The 24793-nt window shown below is 39.6% G+C and overlaps 2 protein-coding genes across 2 annotated transcripts in view; one reads left to right on the plus strand and one right to left on the minus strand.

Annotated features, from left to right (window-relative positions):
• CHIC1 (cysteine rich hydrophobic domain 1) overlaps positions 1–24793 on the minus strand; it is a 63734-nt gene that overhangs the window by 11461 nt on the left and 27480 nt on the right. Inside the window, exon 3 of the mRNA XM_056130037.1 lies at positions 24454–24609. Within this exon, the coding sequence (XP_055986012.1) occupies positions 24454–24609 (156 nt within the window). The remainder of the gene's footprint in view (positions 1–24453; positions 24610–24793) is intronic.
• LOC130038111 (transcription and mRNA export factor ENY2-like) lies at positions 10785–11163 on the plus strand. Its single transcript, XM_056130038.1, has one exon. The coding sequence runs from the start codon at positions 10828–10830 to the stop codon at positions 11113–11115; it is 288 nt and encodes a 95-aa protein (XP_055986013.1). The 5' UTR covers positions 10785–10827; the 3' UTR covers positions 11116–11163.

The raw sequence follows: 24793 nt of genomic DNA on the forward strand, positions 1-24793 counted from the left end.
TAGCCACTTGAAAAAGATTTCTCTAGCCTCCAGATAGGCCTTACTGGAGTTCTATAAAGGGAGAAGGAGGACTCTCCTATACCAATGCATGAAGACAACAGCCTGGAAAGAGTACAGCAGAACTATGCAAGCTGCTTGAGGAAGTGCTCAAAAACAACAGCTCCCATGCATGAAATGAAGAAATGAATGGAAGAGAAATTCAGCAAAGATGAGAAAATATGAAGCAGAAATTACAGACTAAGGAACACAGAAATTTAAATAAAGATGAAACAAGAGTGGGGATCAACAGCATAACGGAAGAAAACAAAAATTCAAATAATGTACTTGAAGATAAAGTAGGCAACAACAATACAAAAAGACCAGTAAATAGCAAAAACCAAAGATAAGAAAAAGTCTAAAAGCAATGAGAAAATCAAGCAAGACAAAACAAAAACCAAACCTTTTAAGGTTATGTCCATAAGACTGGCATTTAATCAAATTCATGGGGAAAGCTACACCCCTTTGAAGTTAAGGTTGGAGCAACAAAAGGTTAAGTAACATTTGCTTATAACAGGCCAAAGAAACTTAGTTCCTTACAGTCCATATCAGACTGAGAGCAGGCAGCCTGAATGAATACCTAGAATAAGAAATCACCCATAAACTTCTCAAAGCATAGTCAATTAGCAAGGCAGTCCCTTCCCATACTATATATTATACCCTCTTTCAGTCCTAGAGGACATGCTCTGTAACTGAGATTATAGCTTCTTCTGAAACCGAAGCTTAACTCCCCAGAGATTACCAGACCTGTGTAACCAAATCAGAGAAGTCTGGAGGCTGCCAGGCACTGATGACCTGGTGCATACACATGATTTAGAACTTTTGCTGCAGCTCAGGTCTGTTCAAAATTGGTGTCAAAGATCTTGCACTGATACTGCAGTGCCGTATCACAGGGTACTTACCAGGTCTGCCTGATGCTGGCAATACAGGTTTTGCCGGGTACTGAAAATGAAAATCCCACGTTTGCTATGTAAGCCTGCTAGCAGCCATAGTTGTTATTAAGCACTTGTGACCTTACGGCCCCAGTCACTGTTCGGGCTCGCTAAATTTCAATATCATTGCCAAATATCAAGCACCAGCATCATCTGTGAACATAGGATCATAGTATTGATCTGCTAGACCTCAGTGCAGTAGCTGCTGTGGGACCCTTGTTATTACAAATTCACAGATACACAAACTCAGAGCTATGGTCAGTCTGGAATTAGAGAGCATAAATCCTAAACAGTCTTTACAAATACAACCCTCACCCTTACCAACCTCCTCACATGCATCAAGAACAAAGAAGAGATGAAGGAATTCATTCCCATTGAAGGATAAAGATTTTATAAGTCCAAGAAGGTAAGCTTTGCTGAAAGTAGGTAAAGTAACAACATGATAATGTTTCAGTACCTGTATTGCAAACCATAATGCACAAAAGGGGAGAGAGAGATAGGGAGAGAGAGAAGAGAAAGAAGAAAAGTGACTGCCATAGAGCATAGAGGTAGGCTGGGGGACAGGAGGGAAACTAGGAACGTTGGTAGTGGGAAGTGTACACTGTCGAAGAGAATAGTGTTGGCACACTGTATGACTGAAACCGAAGCAGGAACAACTTTGTAACTGTGTGTCTCAAGGCGATTCAATCTAAAAAAAAGTCCAAGAAGGTCCTGAGCACATCAGAGACTTTTAAACCCCCTGAAAATAAACAATCCCAACATGAAATAAATAGAGGGTAAATTCAACAAGGAGAGAAAGTATTAGAAAAATCCAAACAAATCACTGGATTAAAGAATACAATAGTAATCAAACTAAAAAACACAGAGGGGCTCAACAGCATAATGTCAGAAGTTGAGGATCAAATCAATGAGCTTGAGTATAAGCAAGGGGGTATATTAAAAGAGAAAAAATCCATTCATCTGTCACTGGACTATGCAGCTGCAAGGATCGATGAAATTATGCAATTTGTTGCAACCTGGTTGAAACTATCCAGGTGTGAAGTAAGTCAGACAATAAGATAGACAAACACAGAATGATCTCATTTATTTGTAGTTTACAGAATATTGGATGAGGAAATGTATTACAGTAAAGGGGGATACCTATGTCACTCTTGACCCCAGTGTTTTGAGAGTAGAGGGACAGAGAAGAAAACAAATCAAAGGGTCAAGTAGAGAACAGGTGTCAGGATTTCTGTTATTCAGGTGGTTTGGATCTGTGGTGTAGTCATAAATCCAAGCACAGGCTCAAGAACACTAAAAACATGAGATCTAAGCTATAACTGGTGATGGGATTGGTGTTGAAGTATTATATGCCTAAAACTCAACTACCAATAACCTTGTAAATCACAGTTCTTTTTTTTGCTTTTTGGGTCACATCTGGTGTTGCACAGGAGTTACTCCTGGCTCATGCACTCAGGAATTACTCCTGGAGTGCTAAGAAGACCATGCTGGAAATCGAACCCGGGTTGGCTGTGTAGAAGGCAAACGCCCTACCTGCTGTGCTATCACTCCAGCCCCAAATCACAGTTCTTTAATTAAATAAAAATATAAAAAGGGAGAAATTAAAAAAATTGAGAAACATAAGAGATATTTGGGACAGTATAAAAGAAATAATATTTGCATTACACAGGTTCTAGAAGGAACGGACAGAGAGTAAGGGGAAGAATCTTTATTAAAGAAATAATAGTTGATTAATTAATCTGAGGTAGGAGAGATATATCCAGACCCAGGAAGCTAAGAGTTCCAAAAGAAACAAATCTAAGTGGCCTAACATCAAGACACATGGAAAAAGGCAAAGCCACATATAGAAACAGAACTCCTGAGAGCAGAGATAAAAGAAAACTTTCGTTTTGGGACCTTCATTAGATTCACAGCAAATTTCTCAACGGAAACTTTTTAGGCCAGAAGAAAATATGTGATGTCTGCAAAATACTGAATTAAAAAGACCACCAACCAAAAATGTTCTGTTTAGCTAAGTTATCATTTAAATCCAAAGGAATAAAAGATACAAACTTCAGAGAAAGGATAAAGAGGGGCCGAAGAGATGATACATTGGGAAGGGCATTGGCCTTGCTTGTGGCCAACCTGGGTTCAATCCCTGGCATCCCACATGGTTTCCCAAGCCTGCCAGAAGTGATTCTGGAGTGCAGAGCCAGGAATATCCTGGGTACTGCCAGGTGGGGTCCCCAAACAAACAAATGAGAAAGAAATTCATGGCCTATAAAATTCTCCTGGGAGAAATACAAATTGGTTTCCTATAATAAAGAAATCTCATCTGGCATTAATAGCACTGTAGCACTGCACTGTAGCACTGTCCTCCAGTTATTCATCCATTTGCTTGAGTGGGCACCAGTAATATCTCCATTGTGAGACTTGTTGCTACTGTTTTTGGCATATCGAATACACCACGGGAAGCTTGCCAGGCTCTGCCGTGCAGGCAGGATACTCTCGGTAGCTTGCCAGGTTGTCTGAGAGGGACAGAGGAATCAAACACAGGTTGGCCACGTGCAAGGCAAGTGCCCTACCTGCTGTGCTAATAAGATACTTAAAAGACACACAAAAAATCTGAGAATCTGAGAAAAAGGGGGACGTAGCTCAGTGAGTTAGCGCCTACAATGAAAGCATAAGGCTGTGTGTGAGTTCAATACTCAGTTATACTGATGACTGAGATCTTGTCAGCTGTGCTGTCTGTCGTCTGTGGTACAGCAAGCAATTTCCACCCATATTGAAGATAGGTTGGTATAAACATTTCAATTAAATGGGTATAAACCCATGGTAAGCACTGCTACTAAAAGGTACGTGGACATGAAGGCTAGGAAGAACATCAAAAAGCACATGTGTTGGGGCTCTGGAGCAATAGCACAGTGGGTAGGGCATTTGCCTTGCATGCGGCTGATCCAGGTTTGATTCCCAGCATCCCATATGGTCCCCCAGCACTGCCAGGAGTAATTACTGAGTGCAGAGCCAGAAGTGTTCATCGTCGGGTGTGACTCAAAAAAAAAAAAAAGGAAAAAAAAAAAGAAGCACATGTGTGAACACCACAGAGATCCTTGGTGAGCACTACAAACAGAATGTGCACAGGCACCAATCCAAAGAATTAGACACTCGGTGATCATTATAGTAAGTGTGCAAGTTCTGTTGCGTAATATCCAGTAATCACCATAATAAATGTGTTAGTGCCACAGCTAGGTGTGTGTATTTGACTGTGAGTGAATGTCTGTGTGTGTTTGTGCAATTCCCAGTCATGGCAAAAACAGTAACAATGAAGGGTAAGAGGAGGAAGGGAAATGTGGGAAAGAAGAGTAATAATGGTTTTCTTAGGAGGAACACAAGACTTAACTGATAGGAGAAAACTGGGGAAGGGAGCAGTGGCCTCAAACACATCAGCAGAGGTATGTGGAGGTATGCTTTATGTGTTTATTTAAACCACAGAACAAGAACACCAAAAGCATGAGATCCAAACTGTAACACCAGTCTTACATATGTGCCTGTCAAAGAGGCATACTGGAGCACAGGAAGGAACCTAGGGGCATTGGTGGAGGAAGTAAAGTTGACACTGGTGGTGGGGATTGGTGTTAGAACATTTTATTCCTGCAACTCAACTACGAATAGCTTTCTAACTCACAGTGCCTTAATAAATTTTTTTAAAAAAAGGTTTAAAACGTATATCAGCATTGCCTTATAAAAGAAACTGAAATCTCCCTGCCCCACATTATGCCTCAAAATAAAACTGCTTACAAACACCAATATTTAAAAACAATAGCTCTTTGTCAAGAGACTATAGTTGAAAACTTGACTTTCTGTTGAATACGTATGCTTTACCTCAAAAGTCTATGACATTCTACTGTGAACTGAGTGAAGTTTAAGTGCTTAAATAAATTAAAAGGGAGAATCTCAATAAACATGCTAAGTCAATGCAATTCACTGGTACAGCAGTCTTTGGGCTGAAAACACCGGGGCATTCAGGAGGTGGGTGGGTCAAGACTCTCCCTACAAAAGCCGCAGGAGCCACAGCCATATAAAGGGCCAACTTTGCTGTTTCACAACTAATCTCTGAAGAGATGCCAAGCTGACAAATCTCACAGGTACACGGGTTTTCAGGTAGAAAATTTTGGGATCTTCTCAGAGTGGGAAAGGCAGCCTGCCCTGACTCCCCGTACTGCTGGAAGCCCCAGCAGCCACACCCACATCCCACAGCTGCCACCATGTGATGACCCCACTTCATGACTAATCAAGAAGAGATGCCAAGCCGATGCAACTCACTAGCACCCTAGTCTTTGGGTTGAAGTCTCTGGGGCACCCTCAGGAGTGGTGGGCAGGCTGAGAATCATCCTAGTTCTACAGATCCTGGAGTTCTGTGGAGCACCTTCAAATTTCATAATACTGACAGCCCAGTAGAAGCACAGCAAATTAGACTGGGAAGTAGTATAGAAGCTAACTAAGCTCAATAAACAATAACACAGAATGCTAAACTAGCAACAAACAGCTCATAGTGAGATATTAACAACTTTCACAAACTTTACTGAACTATTTTTTGATAATTCTCTTTGCCAGATTTTTGTAACAAGCAAAATAAAATGATTTATTTTGTGCTTTCCAAGGAGGCAGGCGGAAAACTGGGGACAATGGTGGAAGGAACGTCACACTGATGGTGGGACTGGTGTTGGAATATTGAATGCTCAAAACAATTGTATTATGAACAACTTGGTTGAGGGAATGTCACACTGGTGGTGAGATAGGTGTTGAAACACTGAATAACCCAAACAGCTATGTTATTAAAAAAAACTTTGTAAACCATGGTGCTTAAATAAAGTTAGCACTGTAGCACTGTCCTCCCATTGTTCATCGATTTTTATCGAGCGGGTACCAGTAATGTCTCCATTGTGAGACTTGTTGTTACTGTTTTTGGCATATTGAGTACATCATGGGTATCTTGCCAGGCTATGCCGTGCTGGCGGAATACTCTCGGTAGCTTGCCAGGCTCTCCGAAAGGGGCAGAGGAATTGAACCCAGGTCAGCCGCGTGCAAGGAAAAATACAATTTAACATAATATTTAATTCATTCAATCCCATGTTGAAAACCTTAACTTCCCATTAATAAGAGCACTGTACCAGGAGTCCAGTATCCAGTTTAACATGTCTAATTAAATAAAGTTAAAAACAAAACAAAATTAAAAGGGATATAAGCTTAGAACTCCGTGTAAACTTCATGGTCATATTAAGCATTAAATAGAAGAAAGAAATAGAAATGGGAAGAGACAAATGGAACCTAAAATGTCCACACAACAGGCAATTTCCCCCAATCACATGGGAAAAATACAAGAGGTCAAAGAAACAAAGACAAACTGCAAAAACAGAGACTATACATATAATGGCAATAAATTTCTTTATAACAATAATTTAAATGTCAATGCTTGTAATTATTCATTTTAACACTTTTATTTTTGTTCTTTTAGCATTGATTTACAACACTATGTATTTATGCGTATCCAAAACCCATCAGAAAGCATAGTGTGAACAGATGGATCAGAGAAAAAACACTTAACTTTCTGCTGCCTTACAGGAGACACATTTGAACTTCAATGATAAAAACAAGCTAAAGTAAATGGTTAGACAACAATCCTACAGGCAAATGGTAGCCTAAACAGGCAGGGATGGGCACATTTAGATCCAACAAAATAGACTACAAACCAAGAAAGGTCATAGGAGATAGAGACAAACATTATATAATGATTAAGGAGTCAATACATGAAGCAGACTTATAATCTTAATGTACACACATCAAATGAACATATGCAGTGAGTAACAACAGGCCTTACGAGAGAGATTGATAGTAACACAATAGTTGTTGCAGGCTTTTAACACTCCAGAATCACCACCGGCTAGTTCAACCATTCAGAAAATCAATAAGGAAAAACACTTTAATGATGAGTTGAAAGAGATGAGCCTAAAATATACGTACAGGGCCCACTATTTTTCAATTTCTCAGAAGCCAAATACTCATTCTTCTCTAGTGCACTTAGAACATTCTCCTGGAAGTATCACATGCTGGAACATAAAAACTCACTTAAAGTCATAAAGATTGAAAGCAGACATGCATCCTTTTAAAAAATTTTAAGACTATAAACTTAGGAATTAGCCTTGGAAGGAAATCTGGGAAAACCTCAAATTTCTGAAGACAAAATAACCTGTTATAGAAAACTACTGGATAGGAGATAGGCCAAAGGGTTCATAAGAGACCACCAAGAGCAATATTTATGATGCTACACTGGAGACTTAAGAGAAGTTGATAAACTACTAGAATCAGAAAACCTGAAAAGGTCAACCACAGGAAAACAAGAAAGAATTCCTTGATACACCTGACAATGAAAAGGTATGAGTTACTAGAAAATATGGAACACAGTCAAAGTAGTGTTAAGAGGGAGATTAATAGCAGTATAACTTAGATAAGGAAAGGCTAAAATAAACAATATAATGTCACACCTTAATGAACAAGAAATAGAGCAAAAAATAAAACCCAAATCCATCAAAAGAAGGAAGGAAATAATAAAACTAAAGGAGAAATAAAAATAGGAATAAAAGACAGTACAAAATATAAATGAAACTAAAAGTTGGTTCATTAGAAAAAATTTCCAAACAACAACCAAAAAAAAACCCCCCAAGATTTATAAACCTTCAGCTAGACTCATTAAGAAAAAAAAGAAAAAGGCCTCTAAATATGTTCAGAAATGAAAGGGGAGGAAGAAATATAGATACCACAGAAATACAAAGGATCATAAGAGATGACCATGCACAACTTTTGTGCCACTAAACTGGAGAATTTGGACAAACTAACCTCTACTAACCTCCCTGTATTATTTCTTTCAGTTTCTCTCAGGCCAACATTAGTCTTCCACCAAAAGCAAACAAAAACCGTGCAAAAAAGTTATAGACCAATATTCCTAACAACATGGATATAAAAATTCTCAGAGAGCAGGGAGATAGGCCAAAGGGTTCATAAGTAACCACCATGAACAATATTTATGATGCTACACTGGAGACTTAAGAGAAGTCGATAAACTACTAGAATCAGAAAACCTGAAAAGGTCAACCACAAACAAAAAAATAGAAGCAGTAATCAAAGTGGCTTTCAAAATAAAAATCTAGGGTCAAAGGCAATTGAATTTTACCTAGGTAGAAGTCCCACATGGGAGCAGATCGGAGAAACCCAATAAAAGCCACCTTGAACAAAGGAAGGGCATGCTGCCTGAGCCCATGTGCTGCTTGTGCCCACATGGCCGAGCATATGCGGTGCCTAAGCACATGTGTTGCCTCAACCTCCCCTCTTGAGATGTGTACTGTATTCTCTCTTCAGCGTGTTTCTCCTATTTTTCTCTTCCTCCCTCCTCTTCCTGAAAATCTCCAAATAAAATCTGATTTTACTTCACTGCTCATCTACTCCTGAAATTCTTTTCTGTGAGAAAGACAAGGACCCAGAAACCCTGCGTAAGGCCTAGGACTGACTTTCCTTTTCTGCAAAGAACAATTCCTTGCTCCAGTCCAAGTCCTCAGCTCCCCAAGAAATTGGGTGGTGGGGATCAACTCCTGTGCCAAAAAGACCAAGTGGACCTCAGGTGTGGCTTGACAGCCCATGCTGTGCAGAGGCTCATCCTCATACTTTATCAATCCTAGCCTTCCCAGCTGTCGTGAGGTAGCAGAAATGGATTGGGAGAACGCGACTTTCTCTTTTCTCCGCCTCACATAAGCCACTCCTGGGGCCAACTGACTTCAAAAGGACTAGTGTGCACACTAGACATGCAGAAGCCCTGGATTCGATCTCTGATACCATAAGGTCTTCAAGCACATCTGGGAGCAAATACTGAGTACTGAGTACTGAACTAGGAAAAGTTCCTGAATACCACTGGGTATGTCCCAAACAAAATTCTAAAAAAATCTTTGCATTCTTTTAGCCATAAAAAGAATGAAGTCCTGAAACATTCTATGACATAGATAAATCTTGAAGAAATTATGCTCAACAAAAATAAACTAAGTTAAATGATGTCAAACATGAAATTACTCTACTTATAAAGTACCTACGATAGACAAATCTGCAGATTTAAAGAGCTGACAGGGGTTACCAGGGTTTGAAAGAAGGGTTACTAAAGAGTTATTATTTCATGACTACATTACTACAAATATTCTTTCAGGATAATAGAAAGTATTTGAAAATAGTGGGAAAGGTTACACAACATTGTAAGTACAATTAATATCAATTAATTGTATTCTTAAATGGTTAAAATAATAAATTTAATGTCATGCATATTGTTTTTTTTTATTTATTTTTTTACAGTTGTAGATTTACAATTTTTTTTGTGCTTGGGTTTCAATTATACAATGATCAGATACCCATCCCTCCACCAGTGCCCGTTTTTCACCACCATGGATAATATCCCTCCCACCCCCATCCCCCCATCCCCCCCTGCCTCTGTGGCAGGGCAATCCCCTGTGTTCTCTCTCTCCGTTTGGGTGTTGTGGTCTGCAAAAGAGGCATTGAGTGGCAAACATGTTCAGTCCATAGTCTACTTTCATGTCATGCATATTGTTAAAAGTCCTCCCAAGTAGTGCTCTGGAAACTCAGGGACCCCTGTAATTATTTCTTGACTAATAGGGCAGGACAGTTCAGTGCTTGGACTTACAATATGGTGCTGCTATGGCCTGGTAGTACTGGGGTCACTAGGGTCACACTTGGTGGTACCTGGTAGTGCTTGAGGGGCCATGTGGTGTTTAAGAGTGTCAGGAAGTGTCGAGTTCAAATTTAGGTTCTGGCACATGCCAGGCACGGGCTCCTGACTGCTGATCATGGTTATGTGTATTTTAAACCAATAAAAAAATTTCCAAGAGAAATCCAGTGACCAGAGTAGAAACCAAAAAATGATATCAACAGTGGACCAAATATATAAGGAATTTCTGCAAGAAAGATAGATGACTCTACTCTTAAATGAAAGAAATCATAGGAAATTGTACCCCTAACTATAATACCAAGATTGGGCTGATCCCCTGGGCAAAGCAGTTTGGATCTTTTACAATATAAAACTGGAAGTAAAAATGCACCCAGGAAAGAATAAATTAAAGCAGTTTAGGGTCTTTTAGATGTAGAAGGAAACAGACAAAACATAGAATAGGAAATTGTCACTTTAATACTTTAATCGTGGCTGTTACTTGAACTACCACAGCCTCTGCTCTTTCATGTGCCTATTGAAATTTGATATTCTCACTGTCCTTAAATTCTCTGTCAACTTAAACAATGGCTCACCTGTTGTGAGTCAGGGTGGGGGATGTGGGGATACTGTATTTACTCAACACAATATCCCCCCCCCCAAGTAGAAACACTGAGAAAAAGGTGACCAAGTGATAATTTAGCGGGAAATGAACTTGTCTCGCACATCCCTGACATAAATTCAATCCCCATTACTACTAACAGTTCTCTGTGCACCATCAGGAGTTATCCCTGAGCACAGAAGCAAGAGTAAGTGTTGAGCACAGCCAAGTGTGCCCAGCCCACCCATTCAAAAAAAAAACAAACTTGAGAAAACAAAGATAAAATAAACACAGCTTCAGCTTCAAAGATATGTTAAGTACATCATTAAGTGTACCATCATACATATACTGGGAGTACCAGAAAGAGACAAGAGCTAAAATAAAAAACATTCAGTAACAAAATTAATTAAACATTTAAAAATTAATAAAACAATGGAATACATAGAAAATGATAGATAAAAAAGAACTGCCAGTGGAGCTACTGAGGGTCTAAGTCTGGGCAGCCGAAGAGTGTGATTAGCAACATGAACAAAGATGCATATATGAGAGCATCGATTAACCAAAAGTCGATAGAAACTGGAGAAAGAGAATGCCTCAAAGAGATGCTTCGAGCTAAATTAATTGAATGTAGCTGGAAGGATCAATTGAAGGCACACTGTAAAGAGTTAATTAAAGAAAAAGAAATAGAACACGTTACTGTTGATGACTTGGTGGCTGAAATCACACCAAAAGGCAGAGCCCTGGTACCTGATAGCATAAAGGAGCTCCTACAAAGAATAAGAACATTCCTTGCTCAGCATGCCAGCCTTTAAGATTGAATTAGATTGCGTTGTTTTGTGGTTTTATTTCTGAAAGTAAAACTTGCCATAAATTAGAAAACAGTTTTCCATAATAAAATCCTTTATTGTATGATGGTCAAAAAAAGAACTGCCAGTAAAGAATTTTACATGCTTCATAATAGTCTTTAATAATTGAAGGTAAATATCTTAAGGCATGTAATGAGTTTGGAAGTTAACTTTGCACCAAGAAAAAACTCAGAACAAACTGAAAAGCATGAACTCCACTTAGAGTCATCAGAGAAGTGAGATACAGCAGTACAAGTCTATACTAAAATAACAGTGCCCCCTAAACTGAAAATATAGACAAAAAAATAGGTGGATACATAGCTGTGCAGCTTACCAGTGTAGAAACTGTGGAGAAGAAAAAAAAACCTGTGGAAGCCATGCCTAAGGTTGCAGAACCTAAAGGGTTGTAAGTCAGTGAGGACAAATTAAAAAAGTTCCAAGGAGGCTAAATCTTGGGGGATGACTCCCACGCTAGTTACTACTAGAACTCTATCAGAACTCTATCTTTCACAGTGATAAGAGAAGAATTTGCTTATCCTTTTGTCGTGGAAAGGGAAACAGTCACATTTAGACAAGCCTAGAACATTCTATTACCAGGAAAGTTGTCTGCTCTCAAGAGAAACCAAAGCCAAATCTATTAGAGTTTAAACTAGAGCCTATTCAGTCTTGGGAAGGAAAATATACAATTCTATCACACCGTAGCCTTCCTATTCAGGTAAAGAGGAAAAACATATCAAAACTAAAAAGCCTGTGTGAAAGACAGCCCAGGAGTACTTGCTTACTAAAACTATCTTACATAGAACTATAGATCACTTCTAGTCCCATAACAACTTACCACAACATCAAAGAGTTTCTATTTTATAATATGGGATACAGTTGAAAGAACTGCGCAAGGCAGACGAAACCTAAAATCTCTAGGAAAATACAAAGAAAACAAATCAGAAAAATGCAAGGTCATGGGAGGAAAGTTTAGCTTCCAATACTTGAGCAATAAAAAGAGTAAATATAGTAAAAATATAGCCAGAAAAACCCCCTGTAAAATCCCACTGTTTTACTGATTTCTCTGAGTTAACAGTATTGCAAAATTTCAGGGGTTTAGCTTTGTACCTGTATGTTTTTTCTTTTGGGGTCACACCCAGCGATGCACAGGAGTTGCTCCTGGTTCATGCACTCAGGAATTACTCCTGGATGTGCTCAGGAGACCATATGAGATGCTGGGAATTGAACCCGGGTCGGCGGCGTGCAAGACAAATGCCCTACCCGTTGTGCTATTGCTCCAGCCCCTGTATATGTATATTAAATTTATTATGTTCACTACCAAAGTTTCAGTGCCATTCTATCACCAAAAACACCACTCTATCTATTCTTTTCACCTTCCCCATTTCCTTCAAGTAACTACCATTATTTTCACTGGGTCTAGGTATTAGTATTGTTGCTTTCTGATGGTTTGTTATATTTATATTCTATGTATGAGTAAAACTGGAAAGCGTCCTGGAGCATGGTGGCGGCTGGGTAGTTGAGGTAGTGGAGGTCTGCTGGTGAGGTATTTATCTAGTACTGGTAGGGTGGGTCTTCTGTGCATAATCCAATACCTGGGTCTCTCTGGCCGTTGGTGGAAGCAGACAGGGCAGGCTAGGGTGGGGCTCCTGGTTTTATTCACCTGTGGTTAGTGGGAGCAGGCAGAGGATCTCTGTCCCCGGGTCCGTTGAGCCTGCAGCCCAAGGTCTCAGAGTTCCGCTTATCTTGTTCTGTGGGGCTTCACTTGTGTGTGAGTCTCGGCCACTACCTCCACTACCCAGATGCCGCTACGCTCCAGGATGCTTTCCAGACACTCCGGCCAAGACTCACGCACAAGTGAAGCCCCACTGAACAAGATAAGCTGAACTCTGAGACCTTGGACTACAGGCTCAACGGACACAGGGACAGAGATCCTCTGCCTGCTCCCACCAACCACAGGTGACGAAGGGATTACAACCAGAAGCCCTATCCTACCCTTCCCTGTCTGCTTCCATCAACCGCCAGAGAGAACCAGGGATTGGATTATGCACAGAAAACCCACACTACCAGTACCAGATAAATACCTCACCAGCAGACCTCCACTACCTCCACTACCCAGCCGTCGCCATACTCCAGGACATTTTCTGAACCGCGCAGCCGCAAAGCAGCCACGCAACACATCATAAGACACTTAATACCCATCTTCCAGGATTGCCACACCATATTTGATAAGGTTCGAATATAGTTTGAACCATAGGTACACCTACAAGGGCGATTAAAGTCTGCCCCAAAAGACTCTATCCCTCTCAGAGAGCCTGGCAAGCTATGGAGAGTATCCCACCCACCTGGCAGAGCCTGGTAAGCTATCCGGTGCATATTTGATATGCCAAAACCAGTAAATACAATGGGTCTCATTCTCCTGACCCTGAAGGAGTCACCAATACGGCAGCGTTGAGAAGGATGTGGAAGGAGAGGCTGATAAAATCTCAAGGCCGAACTAGGATGCCAAAACGAAGAAAGACAAAAATGATTGTATATTCAATGCACGTATGCTGGCATCAGATGCATCTATCAAGGACCTGATGGTACAAGCACAAAAGATCAAGAATGACATCACTGGTATGACTGAGACAAGAAAGCATGAATCCCATCACACCGTTTTCGACACTGGAGAGGAACTGTTCCTCAGAACATGTGACAAAAGAAGCGTCAGTGGTGTCGGTGTCCTTGTCAACACGAACTTGGCCATGAGCATTGATTCATTCGAATGTCTAACAACCCGAATCAGACGATGACACTTCAACAGATGTGGCTCACTGCCAGATTTCTATCTTTGTTGTCTACGCACCAACATCCAATTATGATAAAGGAGAAATTGAGAAGTTCTACAAGGTGCTGGAGAAGTTCTATAAAGAAGACCACACCTTTTACAAGATCATTGTTGGTGATTTCAATGCCAAGATAGGACCGAGAAGATCAGCCAAAGATCTCCACATTGGGACCCATGGCCTAGAATGGAACGAACAGGGTGAAGCACTGTCTGAGTTCATCATGTCGACCAAGACCATCCATGGTAACTCACAGTTCCAGAAGGCAGAATCTAAACGTTGGACATGGGAGTCTCCCGGGGGATGGTTCCACATCAAAATTGACCACATCATATTCAATCAACGGTTTTGCCTGACCAATGTCGCTGTTGTCCCAAAATTCCAAACGGAATCTGACCACCGTCTCCTTCTTGCAAAATTCTACTTCACAGAGCAGGGAGAAAGGACTGCAAAGTTTAAGAAGAGAACTCCCAGAACGACCACCAACTGGGAGCTCTTTGGCACTATTGCTGCAACATGGGAAGATGCTGTAGTTGACAGCATTGAAGAGGAATACGATTGACTGGTTCATTACTTCCATGATTGGGCGAAGAAAGCCAAGAGAGAGATAGCCACAAAAAAAAGCCTGCCTTCGAAAACTTTTGAGCTTATTCGCCAACGTGGCTTGGCACATGCCTCAGGCAACCACAAGCGAATGTCCAAGCTCAAAAAGCAGTGGAGATGCGATAAAGGAAGATCTCAAAGAGAGAAGAGCAGCAGTGCTGGCAGATGCGGCAGAAGCCGGGTAAAGCATTTGCAACATCCACTGTCCTTCGCCAACTAGAAGACCAAGATGACTGTCCTCCGATGTCCTGATGGATCTATCACATCTTCCAGAAGGTCAATGTAGAAGATTATCGATGACTTCTACTCAGATCTTTTTGATACCCACCTCCACCTGCCCACATATCAAATTCTGCATGATGGATATGTCATTCCCAATGTTCTCCCTTCCGAAATCCGACATGCCATTTCGTCAGTAAAAAAACGAACAGCACCTGGCCCAGACAAGGTCAGACCTTAACACCTGAAGAACCTGCCCTCCATACTCATCACTACAGTGGCTTGGATATTCACGCGCTACCTTTCTGAATGGAAGGTTCTGTCCCAGTGGAAAACGAGTAGGACTGTACTACTGTACAAGAAGGGAGACATCCATTACATTGGCAACTATCGCCCAATCTGCCTACTGTCCGTCATCTATAAGCTGTTCACTCGAGTCATCCTGAATAAGATTGGCAGAATACTAGATGAAGGACAACCATGTGAGCAAGCTGGGTTCCGCAAAGGATTCAGCATGACTTACCATATCCACATGATAACCAAGCTCATTGAGGTTTCTTGAGAGTTCAAGATGCTGCTTTGTCTAATGTTCATTGATTTAAAGAAGGCCTTTGTTTCTGTTAAGATGGAAGCGGTCACTGAAGCCCTAGTCAATCAGGGCATTCAAACTCAATACATCAGTATCCTCTGTGAGCTGTATTACGGATTTACTACCAGAATCTCGCCATTCTATAAAGAAGTGATCATCAATGTCAAGAGAGGGGTTTCAGCAGGGCGATACTATTTCACCGAAACTCTACAGTTCCACCATGGAGAACGTCATGCGACGACTGGAATGGGAAGAAATGGGAGTGAAGATAGACGGTTGGCAACTACACCACCTCCTCTTTGATGATGACATCGTTCTAATAACACCAAACATTAGCCAAGCAGCACAAATGCTGGCTGACTTCAACTGTGCGTGTGGAAAGGTCGGACTACAGCTGAATCTCACGAAGACAATTTTTATGAGAAACAGTCTCGTTCCTGATGTTCCATTTGCTCTCAATGGAATGAACATCTCCAAATGCAACAGTTATGTTTACCTAGGTCGAGAAGTCAACATGACGAATGACCTGGCACTTGAGTTGTGCAGGAGGAAGAGAGTGGCTTGGAATGCCTTCAAGAGCACTAAAGATATAGCTAAGAGGACAAAGAACCTCTGCCTCCAGGCACATCTCTTCGATTCCACTGTTCTTCTTTCATTAACATACGCCTCAGAGAGCTGGGCCCTACGAAAACAGGATGATTTCGGGTCTATTCGGGTCTCCCAAAGAGGAATCGAAAGAGCTATGCTTGGAGTAACCCACTTCACTCAAATGAGAGAAAGAATCCGGAGTTCTGACCTCCGTCAATGGTCAAGAATCAGGGATGCTGTCTCGTTTGCCAAGGTGTCGAAAATCGGATGGGCTGGACATATAATGAGGTTTGGAGACCACCGCTGGACTAGAGCCGTTACCAACTGGATTCCACAGGACATCAAAAGATTGCATTGCCGCCCACATATGAGATGGTCAGACTTCTTCGTCAAGAACCTAAACGATCGGTTTGAGGCTCTTCATATTCTTAGAACGAGCAGCCGCCATTGGGCTACACTAGCACAGGACAGGGACAAACGGAGACGTTACTGGTGCCCACCCAAGCAAATCAATGAGCAAAGGGATGTCAAGTGATCAAGTGATCAAGTGATGTGCACTGCAATACTATTCACAATAGCCCAAATATAGAAACCAATCAAGTACACAAGAACACATGACTGAATAAATTATGGTATATATACACAATTTAAGAAAAGTTAAAATCATGTAATTTGCCACTACATAGAATTAGAGGATATACTGAGTGAAGTCAGTCAGAAGGAGAGTTTCAGATACAGAATGATATCTCTCCTATGTGGCATAAAATAATATAGTAAGGTAGGAACAAAGATCCCAATGCAGTAGAACCAGATTTAGTCCACCAAACTGAGCTGACCTGGGGGGTAAGGGCATCTGAGACAGGTCCTTGGGACACTGGTGGAGGGAAGCGATTATTCTGATGGTGGGTGTGGTGTTGGAACAATGTATGCATGAAATTAACATTAACAGTATTGTAAACCACAATATGGTGTATTCAAAAATAAATATGCAGGCAGCTCTCTCTCACCACCTGCATTCAGAGGTCTCGTGTGGCTTCCCCCATCCCAGGTCGGCCAATGGCGATGGGTGGATGGATGATGGAAGGAATGAGGGCCAGGTTGGTTGGTATCAACTGCAGTTTATTCCAATCTCATATCCATTCTCCTCTGATTCTCCTTCTGCTTCTGCTTCCCCCAGCCCACTCTTATAGCCGTAGTTAAATCCCAAAAGAATGAGGGGTTGGGGTAACAATTACACATAGATGTCATCATACAATCAACGGAAGTAAGGTCCTTCCCTCAGGCAAAACTTCTAGGACAATTTTCATCCAGCAAGATGACTTTGCCTAAGGGCAAAATATGGGTGTGTTTCTCCTCTCCTTAGTCCAACAAACTTATAAACAGTCATTTTGCATGGACACAGTAAGAGAGACATTACGCTTATAGGATGGCTCTCCTGGAGGCATCTCCCTTTAGATCTCAGACTACAGTGCTCAGGCCATATTAGTCTTTCCTAAACCTAGCAGGGTCCTAGTCTTGTCATTTACTTTTTGTATCATGACAGAATTTGTCCATGATCATGCTATTAACTTTTAGTTAAGTACTGTAGTGTTTTGGCCTGGTCCATTTTGATGCCAGAGTAGCTCACAGCTTTCCCTGGGTCAATTCAGTCCCTTGCCGGGATCCTGCTTTTGGGGTGCTAGGAACTAAGGCCAACTGAGGGTTAAGCCGAGAAAGCAGATTGCCCAGGAGTGAATATTATTCGGAGTCAATTAACTCCAAAGTTACAAAAGCATAATATTAACTATCTTCCTGTGTCTATACAAAAAGAACATTGCTTTAAAGTAAACTCTGCAAAGGACATAAGAGAAGGAGAAAAGCAACATTTCATTCAGAAATATAAAATCATAGATTTCTAAGGAATCTGACCTTATACGTTAACAGTGTCTGATTAGGGGAAAAATTAGTCTGATTTTTCCCTAATCAGACCCTGTTAACTTATAAGGTGGTTTGGGGAAGAGAGCAGAGAAGAGTTTACAGATAAACACAGAGGAAAGGAAGTTCCTCAGGAACACTGTGATAAACCTAAGCTCCCTCTGGCAAAGGAAATAGGTCATACCTACTTTATCCTGAAATGTTTAGAACTATATTACAACAAACACAGAGGAATGGAGGTGCTTCAAGAGCATTGTGATGGGTATTACCTGATAAACCTAAACTCCGTGTGGCAGAGGAGAATGGACATACCAATGTTAAACCTAAAAAGTTTAGAGCTATCCTCCAACAACCACCTCAATCAAAATGAAAAAACTATCAAAATTTATATTTTTAGGGGTACAATCCTTTCATACCACAACCAAAACCCAAGTATCAATTTGTCTCTACTGCTGGACTCTGCATACTTTCAGTTCATTCCCTCCCCCACTGGGTAACTTAGTCCTGTGATCAGAGTCTAAATGTTTGTTTTTATCAGATACTATCTTCCCTTTGTTTCACTATATATACACCACAGACAAACAAGCAATCAGTCAGTACTAGTATTTCTCCTTCTGATTTATTTTGCTAAGCATGATATATTGCAAATACCTCGTTATTTAGATTAATAAGGATTAATAAGAATTCCTAAGGATCACAAAGTGACTTGAAAATTATGCCAACATGGGAGCCAGAGAGAAAGTCAAGCAGGTAAGGTGCTTGACTTCTTTGCATGCAGTTGACTCGGGTTGGATCCCTGGCATTACATATAGTCCCTGGCACTGCATATAGAAGTAAGCCCTGGGCAGGCACTGCTGGGTATGGTTTCCCAAACAAAAAAAAATATAAAGTCTTATTTATAAGTATGAATGAAGCCTTATTCATTACTACTAAACCACGAAAAGAGCCAAAATATCCTTAAGTAGCAGAATAGGTAAATAAGCTATAGTATATTTTTAAAAATAAAGAAATATTACTCAAAGAGAGGGTTATCAAATTTTAAATGCACATGGAAGTGAAAGAAGTCAATCTGAAAAATTCTATACCCTTTATTTTCTCACACACATCTGAAAAATGAAAAATTAGTACTTAAAAATTCAGTGGTTCTGTTTACAATAGCCAGAATCTGGAAAAAACTTGAGTGCCCGAGAACGAATGACTAGTTAAAGAAATTTTGGTACATCTATACAATGGAATACTATGCAGCACGAATGACTAGTTAAAGAAATTTTGGTACATCTATACAATGGAATACTATGCAGCTGTTAGAAAAGATGAAGTTATGAAATTTGCGTATAGGTGGATCAACATGGAAAGTATCATGTTAAGAGAAATGAGTCAGAAAGAGAGGGACAGACAAAGAAATATTGCACTGATTTGTGGAATACAAAGACAGCTCAGATAGAGAAGGGACAACCAAGTAAAGGCTGCTAGGAGGGACCGCTTGGGATGGGAGATGCAAGCTCAAAGTAGACTATAGACCAAATATGATGGCCACTTAATACCTCTATTGCAAACCACAACGCCCATAAGGAGAGAGAGCAAAAGGGAATGCCCTGTCACAGAGGCGGGGTGGGGTGGAGGGGAAAGAATGGGGGTGGTGGGAGGGATGCTGGGACCATTAGTGGTAGCAAATGGGCACCAGTGGAGGGATGGGTACTTGATCATTGTATGACTGAAATGCAAGCACGAAAGTTTGTAAGTCTGTAACTGTACCTCACAGTGATTCACTAATAAAAAATTTAAAATAAATTTAGTGGTTGCTTAACATTTGAGGGGGTAGAAAAGGAAGGTACGAATTAGATATAGTGGATATTTTGAAAAGTAAAACTATTATATTATCTATATTATAATGATGGATATGTGTCATCTACATTTGGCCAAAGTCATTAGAAGTGCAATACAAATGGGTCCAGACCAATAATACAGCAAGGAGAGAGCTTGTCTTGCATGCGGCCGACCCAGGTTTGATCCCCAGCACTGCATATAGTCCCCCAAGCAACATCAGGAGTAATTCCTGAGTGCAGAACTAGGAGTAACCTTTGAGCAGCTCTGGGTGTGGCCACAAAACCAAACCAAATTATAACTCAAAGAGTGAACTCTGATGTAAACCACAAACTTTAATTTATAATAATGAGCTATCAGGGGCTCATAAGTTGTTGAAATTCTATTGCATAGAACAAAATTATAGTAACAGAAAACTGGGTACTAAGTGGGATATACAGGAATGCTTTGTGTTTTCTTAATTTTTTTTCTGTAAACCTAAAATTGGTCCAAAATGGCCCATTTATTAGAATACTATATTTGTAAAGCTTCAATGAATATAATTTTAGGTAAAAATGGCAACACCTACTGCTGTCAGACCTACTTTACAAGAAGTATCATGGATAGTTCTTTAGGTTTAAAACAAATGACAGAAGACATTAATTTGAGTGCATGCAAAAGAAAAGGAAAATTCTAAAAAACTCAATTAATTCTAGGAGGATAAACCCAAAGAGATCCACACTGAGAAACTAATCAAACATTTGAAAGAGAAAAACAATGGGAAAAGGCTTGAAAAACTATAAAATGGCCATTATAAAAAATAGGACCAGGGAAAGAGTTAGGAGGTTTGGAGTGCACACTCTGCATGCTAGAGTATCCCCAAACCAACACCAGGAGCGACCTACCCAAGCACTAAGCTGGGAATTACCCTGAGAACCTTTAAGACGATCCCAAACCAATATATATGCATATACACACAAATACGTAATATACAGCTAACTAAAGGAAGAAATGGAGAGTTCTAAAATAATAGAGATCAATAAAGAATAAAAATATAGAGATTGAACACTACTAACCAGTAAAAGGCAAAAGATTTATGCAATCTGAAGAGAAAACAGGCTATGAAAACTATAAACTAGGACATCTAATAGAAAATATATAAACACTCTACTGCACAACAACATAATTGAAATTCTTATCAAATGTACACAAAGTATTCTCCAGGATGAAACATATAAGCATCGAATATAATCTTTATAAATTATAGAAGATAACAAAAACAATAGTGTCTTCTCTACAACACAATAAAACTAGAGCTAACAACAGAAGGAAACAGCATCATATTCATGTTACAAGGATAAGAGAGAATAGTTCTCACTTAACATCCCTCTCAATTTAGCAAAACAAGGGGGGCAAAGACCAAAGGCAATTTCAAACTCTAAGATAGTGGCATGATCACGGTCTGAAAACTGATTATAATTTCACAGTGATTTTAGTAGTAAATGTAATAATAGGTCAAAAGATCTCTCTTTTCATTTATCAAGGGATATAGAATCCTACGAGAAACAAGGACACCCTAACCTGAATTTCTTTGCTTTTTACATAATTTTCTAGGGGAAAAACATCCAGGATATAGACTCCCTGATAAAAAAACACCCCTAAAACCCAAAAGTATTATTTTTTCTGATTGTACCATTTACTGTGTGAATCTGGGAAAGTCACTTCACCTCTCTGGATCTGTTTTCACACCTGCAAAAATAAGGGATTTGGACTACATGAATGCTAATCATCTTTCCAATTGTTATATATTTTTTATATTGTATTGTTTTATAGTCTATACAACTTAATTTACAGATTAGGAAGCAGTAGTAAGACATAAAAATCTTAATTGTTGTACTCTATTTTTATTCTTACACGTGAACAGAAAAAGCATAAAAATACTCTAGATCTCTTCATCATCACAACCACCATTAAAGTAAGTAATATTATCCTAATTTTATAGATGATATAATGGAGGCTCTAAAAGACAATGACTTGTACCAAGTTATCACCATGTACTTAGTGTCTCACAATCTAGAATGCTGACAACACAACATACAAAAGCAAGGGTCCCCCAAAAAGAAAAAAAATAAAAATAAAAATAACAAAAGCAAGGGTCTTACTTTGCCCCATGTTGTTCTTTCATCTGAAACAACAGCTTTCCATTGCACACATATATATATAATTATTTGTGAAAATCTAACCCATTATTCAAAGTGCATCGCACTTTAATGATAAGTCAATTTTTTTCTTTTTTGGTCACATCCAACAATGATCAGGGGTTACACCTGGCTCTGCACTCAGGAATTACTCCTGGCAGTACTGGGGAGACCATATGGGGTGCTGGGGATTGAATCCAGGTCAGCCGCATGCATGGCAAACACCCTATCCACTGTGCTATCTCTCCAGTCCCATATCACCAAATTGATTTGATACCCAGCATCCCTTATGGTCCCCTGAGCACCTCCAGGAGTAACTCTTGAGTGCAAGAGCCAGGAGTAACCCCTGTGCATCGCCAGGTGTGACCCAAAAAGCAAAAAAAAAAATTGGTGATAAATAAATAAATAAACCAAAATAATCAGGGATCATAACTATAAAGTGTAGAAAGGCACATCATGTTCAGGCTGAGTCTTTTTTTTTTTTGCTTTTTGGGTCACACCTGGCGATGCACAGGGGTTACTCCTGGCACTGCACTCAGGAGTTACTCCTGGCGGTGCTCAGGGGACCATATGGGATGCTGGGAATCGAACCCGGGTCAGCCGCGTACAAGGCAAATGCCTTACCCGCTGCGCTATTCCTCTAGCCCCAATGCTGGGTCTTTCTATGTTGAATCAGAGACTACATTTCTCAAGTAAAGGGAGCAGCCACCACTCAATTAGGACCAATAAATAACAGGTTGGCAGGGGCGCCCTATATTGCAAGATTTTTTTTCCAAAGAGACTCTAGATTTAGACGGGTAGCAGACTATTGTGCCATAAAATATGCCTCTTTGGCATAAAGATTATTTTTGGCTTGTTACTTTTCAGAAACAACAAAGGAAAACCTCTAAAACATGAATAGAAGTTACCCATTTATAAGAGACATTTACAATGGTGAAAGAAATTTTCACTTGTAAGGGTGTTTCCCTCCCTATACCAGGAAGAAGGGAATGACCAAATCTCTATATCTGATATTATGGAGAAAACAACAACTTAAGCCTGCTTACCAACCATACTCTTGTATACAGTACCTTTCCTGGTAGCTTTGCATTACTATCCTTTCCTTCCTAAAACAACTTTTTGTCAAAGATGTTATTTTAAGAGATGACTTGAATCATCTGTGGAATTAGTCAATTTTCCAGTCTTTTCCATGTAATCAGGAGACACATATCTTATTAAACCTTTGTTTGTGGGGGGCTGGAAAGATAGTATAGTGGATAAGATGCGTGCCTTGCACAGAGTCAACCTGGGTTCGATCCCTGGCATACTATATGGTCCCACAAGCACAGCCACGAGTGATTCCTGAGTACAGTCAGGAGTAACCCATGAGCATTGCTGGGTGTGGCTCCAAAACAAATAAACCTGTTTGTTTTTTCCTGTTTATTTGCCCAAAACAAAACAAAACAAATAAACTTGTTTGTTTTTTCCTATTTGTTTATTCTTTATTACTGGGTGTCTCAACAGAGACCCCAAGAGACTAAAAGGAAAATATTTAGGATATATAATTTACATACAATTTATAATTTATACATAATAGTTATAAAAATTTGTTAAGTAACTGAATCTGTAATTGACTGATGAAAAGTCACAATCACAATTCACAGTTTCTAAAAGTAAAGGAGACAGAAGTAATTTATTTGCAATTACTAAAATATCTGACAGGAAAATAAATTCATCTGCCATTTTTAAAATTTAAAGGAAGCTGTTTGCATATATTGTTCATGCTCTGACAAAAAATAAACTAAGCTCCATTTAAATTAAAACTTTGACCTACTGGTAGTTTCCGAAGAGCTTAATCTTCACCTTACAAGTTTTCCATTTAAAAACTCATTTTTTGAAGTAGACAGTAAGGGCAAGACAAAATTCAAAGAGAAAAAATGAGTAATTTTTGGGAATGTCTTTGGCCTTTATGAAACAACTACATCATTAATTATTTAATTTAATTATTTAATCACAAGATGTTGTGATTTTTAAACATGGTTAAGTATAAGAATTATTTACAAGTTTAAATGATGTCATCAATGTAGTTTAGAAAAAATAACTATAAAATGAAATAATTTCCCTCTTTGGCTTCAATGGAAAAATTTAAATATATCTTCCTTCACACTTGGTAAAACATTCAAAAGACTGAAATACAACTTTTATGGAAATAAAATTGCTTTAAATCCAAAATTAGTAATGTCATATTGGAGCATTGCTTTAACATGTTCAAAACTAAGCGGTTTTCTCCCTACCCCTCCAACTCAACACCAAGCCTCATATACCTGGAACTTGGAAATACTTTAAAAGACTAAGTGGCCCAGTTACATTTACTTAAGTAGTCCAGTTACACTGATTTCTTTAAAATTATCAGAAAACAAAGGGATAAGCACTGAAAAATGCCTTAATCTCTGGTCCAGACTTTCTTTACCTAGAACGAGGATAGCAATACTATGAGAATTAAATAAAACATGTTAAAGCACTCCAGCTATACTAATGTTCAAGAAATGTTAGCTCATACTTGTTACACAACGAAACAGTTACTCACTCTTTTGTTGAGACAAATAACAGGCCACAGGCTGCAACCAAGTGTGCAACAGCAGCACAGACAACCACACAGCAGCCATTTCACATTGACGGGTAGAGCATTTTTCAAACATGCATTTACACGGCCAATGCTGGTCTTAAATTCTTCTGGAGCCACCTGTAAGAAGGGCACAATTTTTAATATTTTGTGGGCAGTTTTGCACTATCTCCAAACATTAGAAAATTATGTCTTATCAAATACTTCAGGGAATTACAAATGCCCAAAAATATTTCTTCCCTAGTTTCTCCAACATATATGTATTATATATCCCTGGATGATATCAGAAAGCATATGGATATAA

The sequence above is a fragment of the Sorex fumeus genome, unplaced genomic scaffold (assembly GCF_029834395.1).
Source record: "Sorex fumeus unplaced genomic scaffold, SorFum_2.1 ptg000073l, whole genome shotgun sequence".
NCBI classification, from domain to species: domain Eukaryota; kingdom Metazoa; phylum Chordata; class Mammalia; order Eulipotyphla; family Soricidae; genus Sorex; species Sorex fumeus.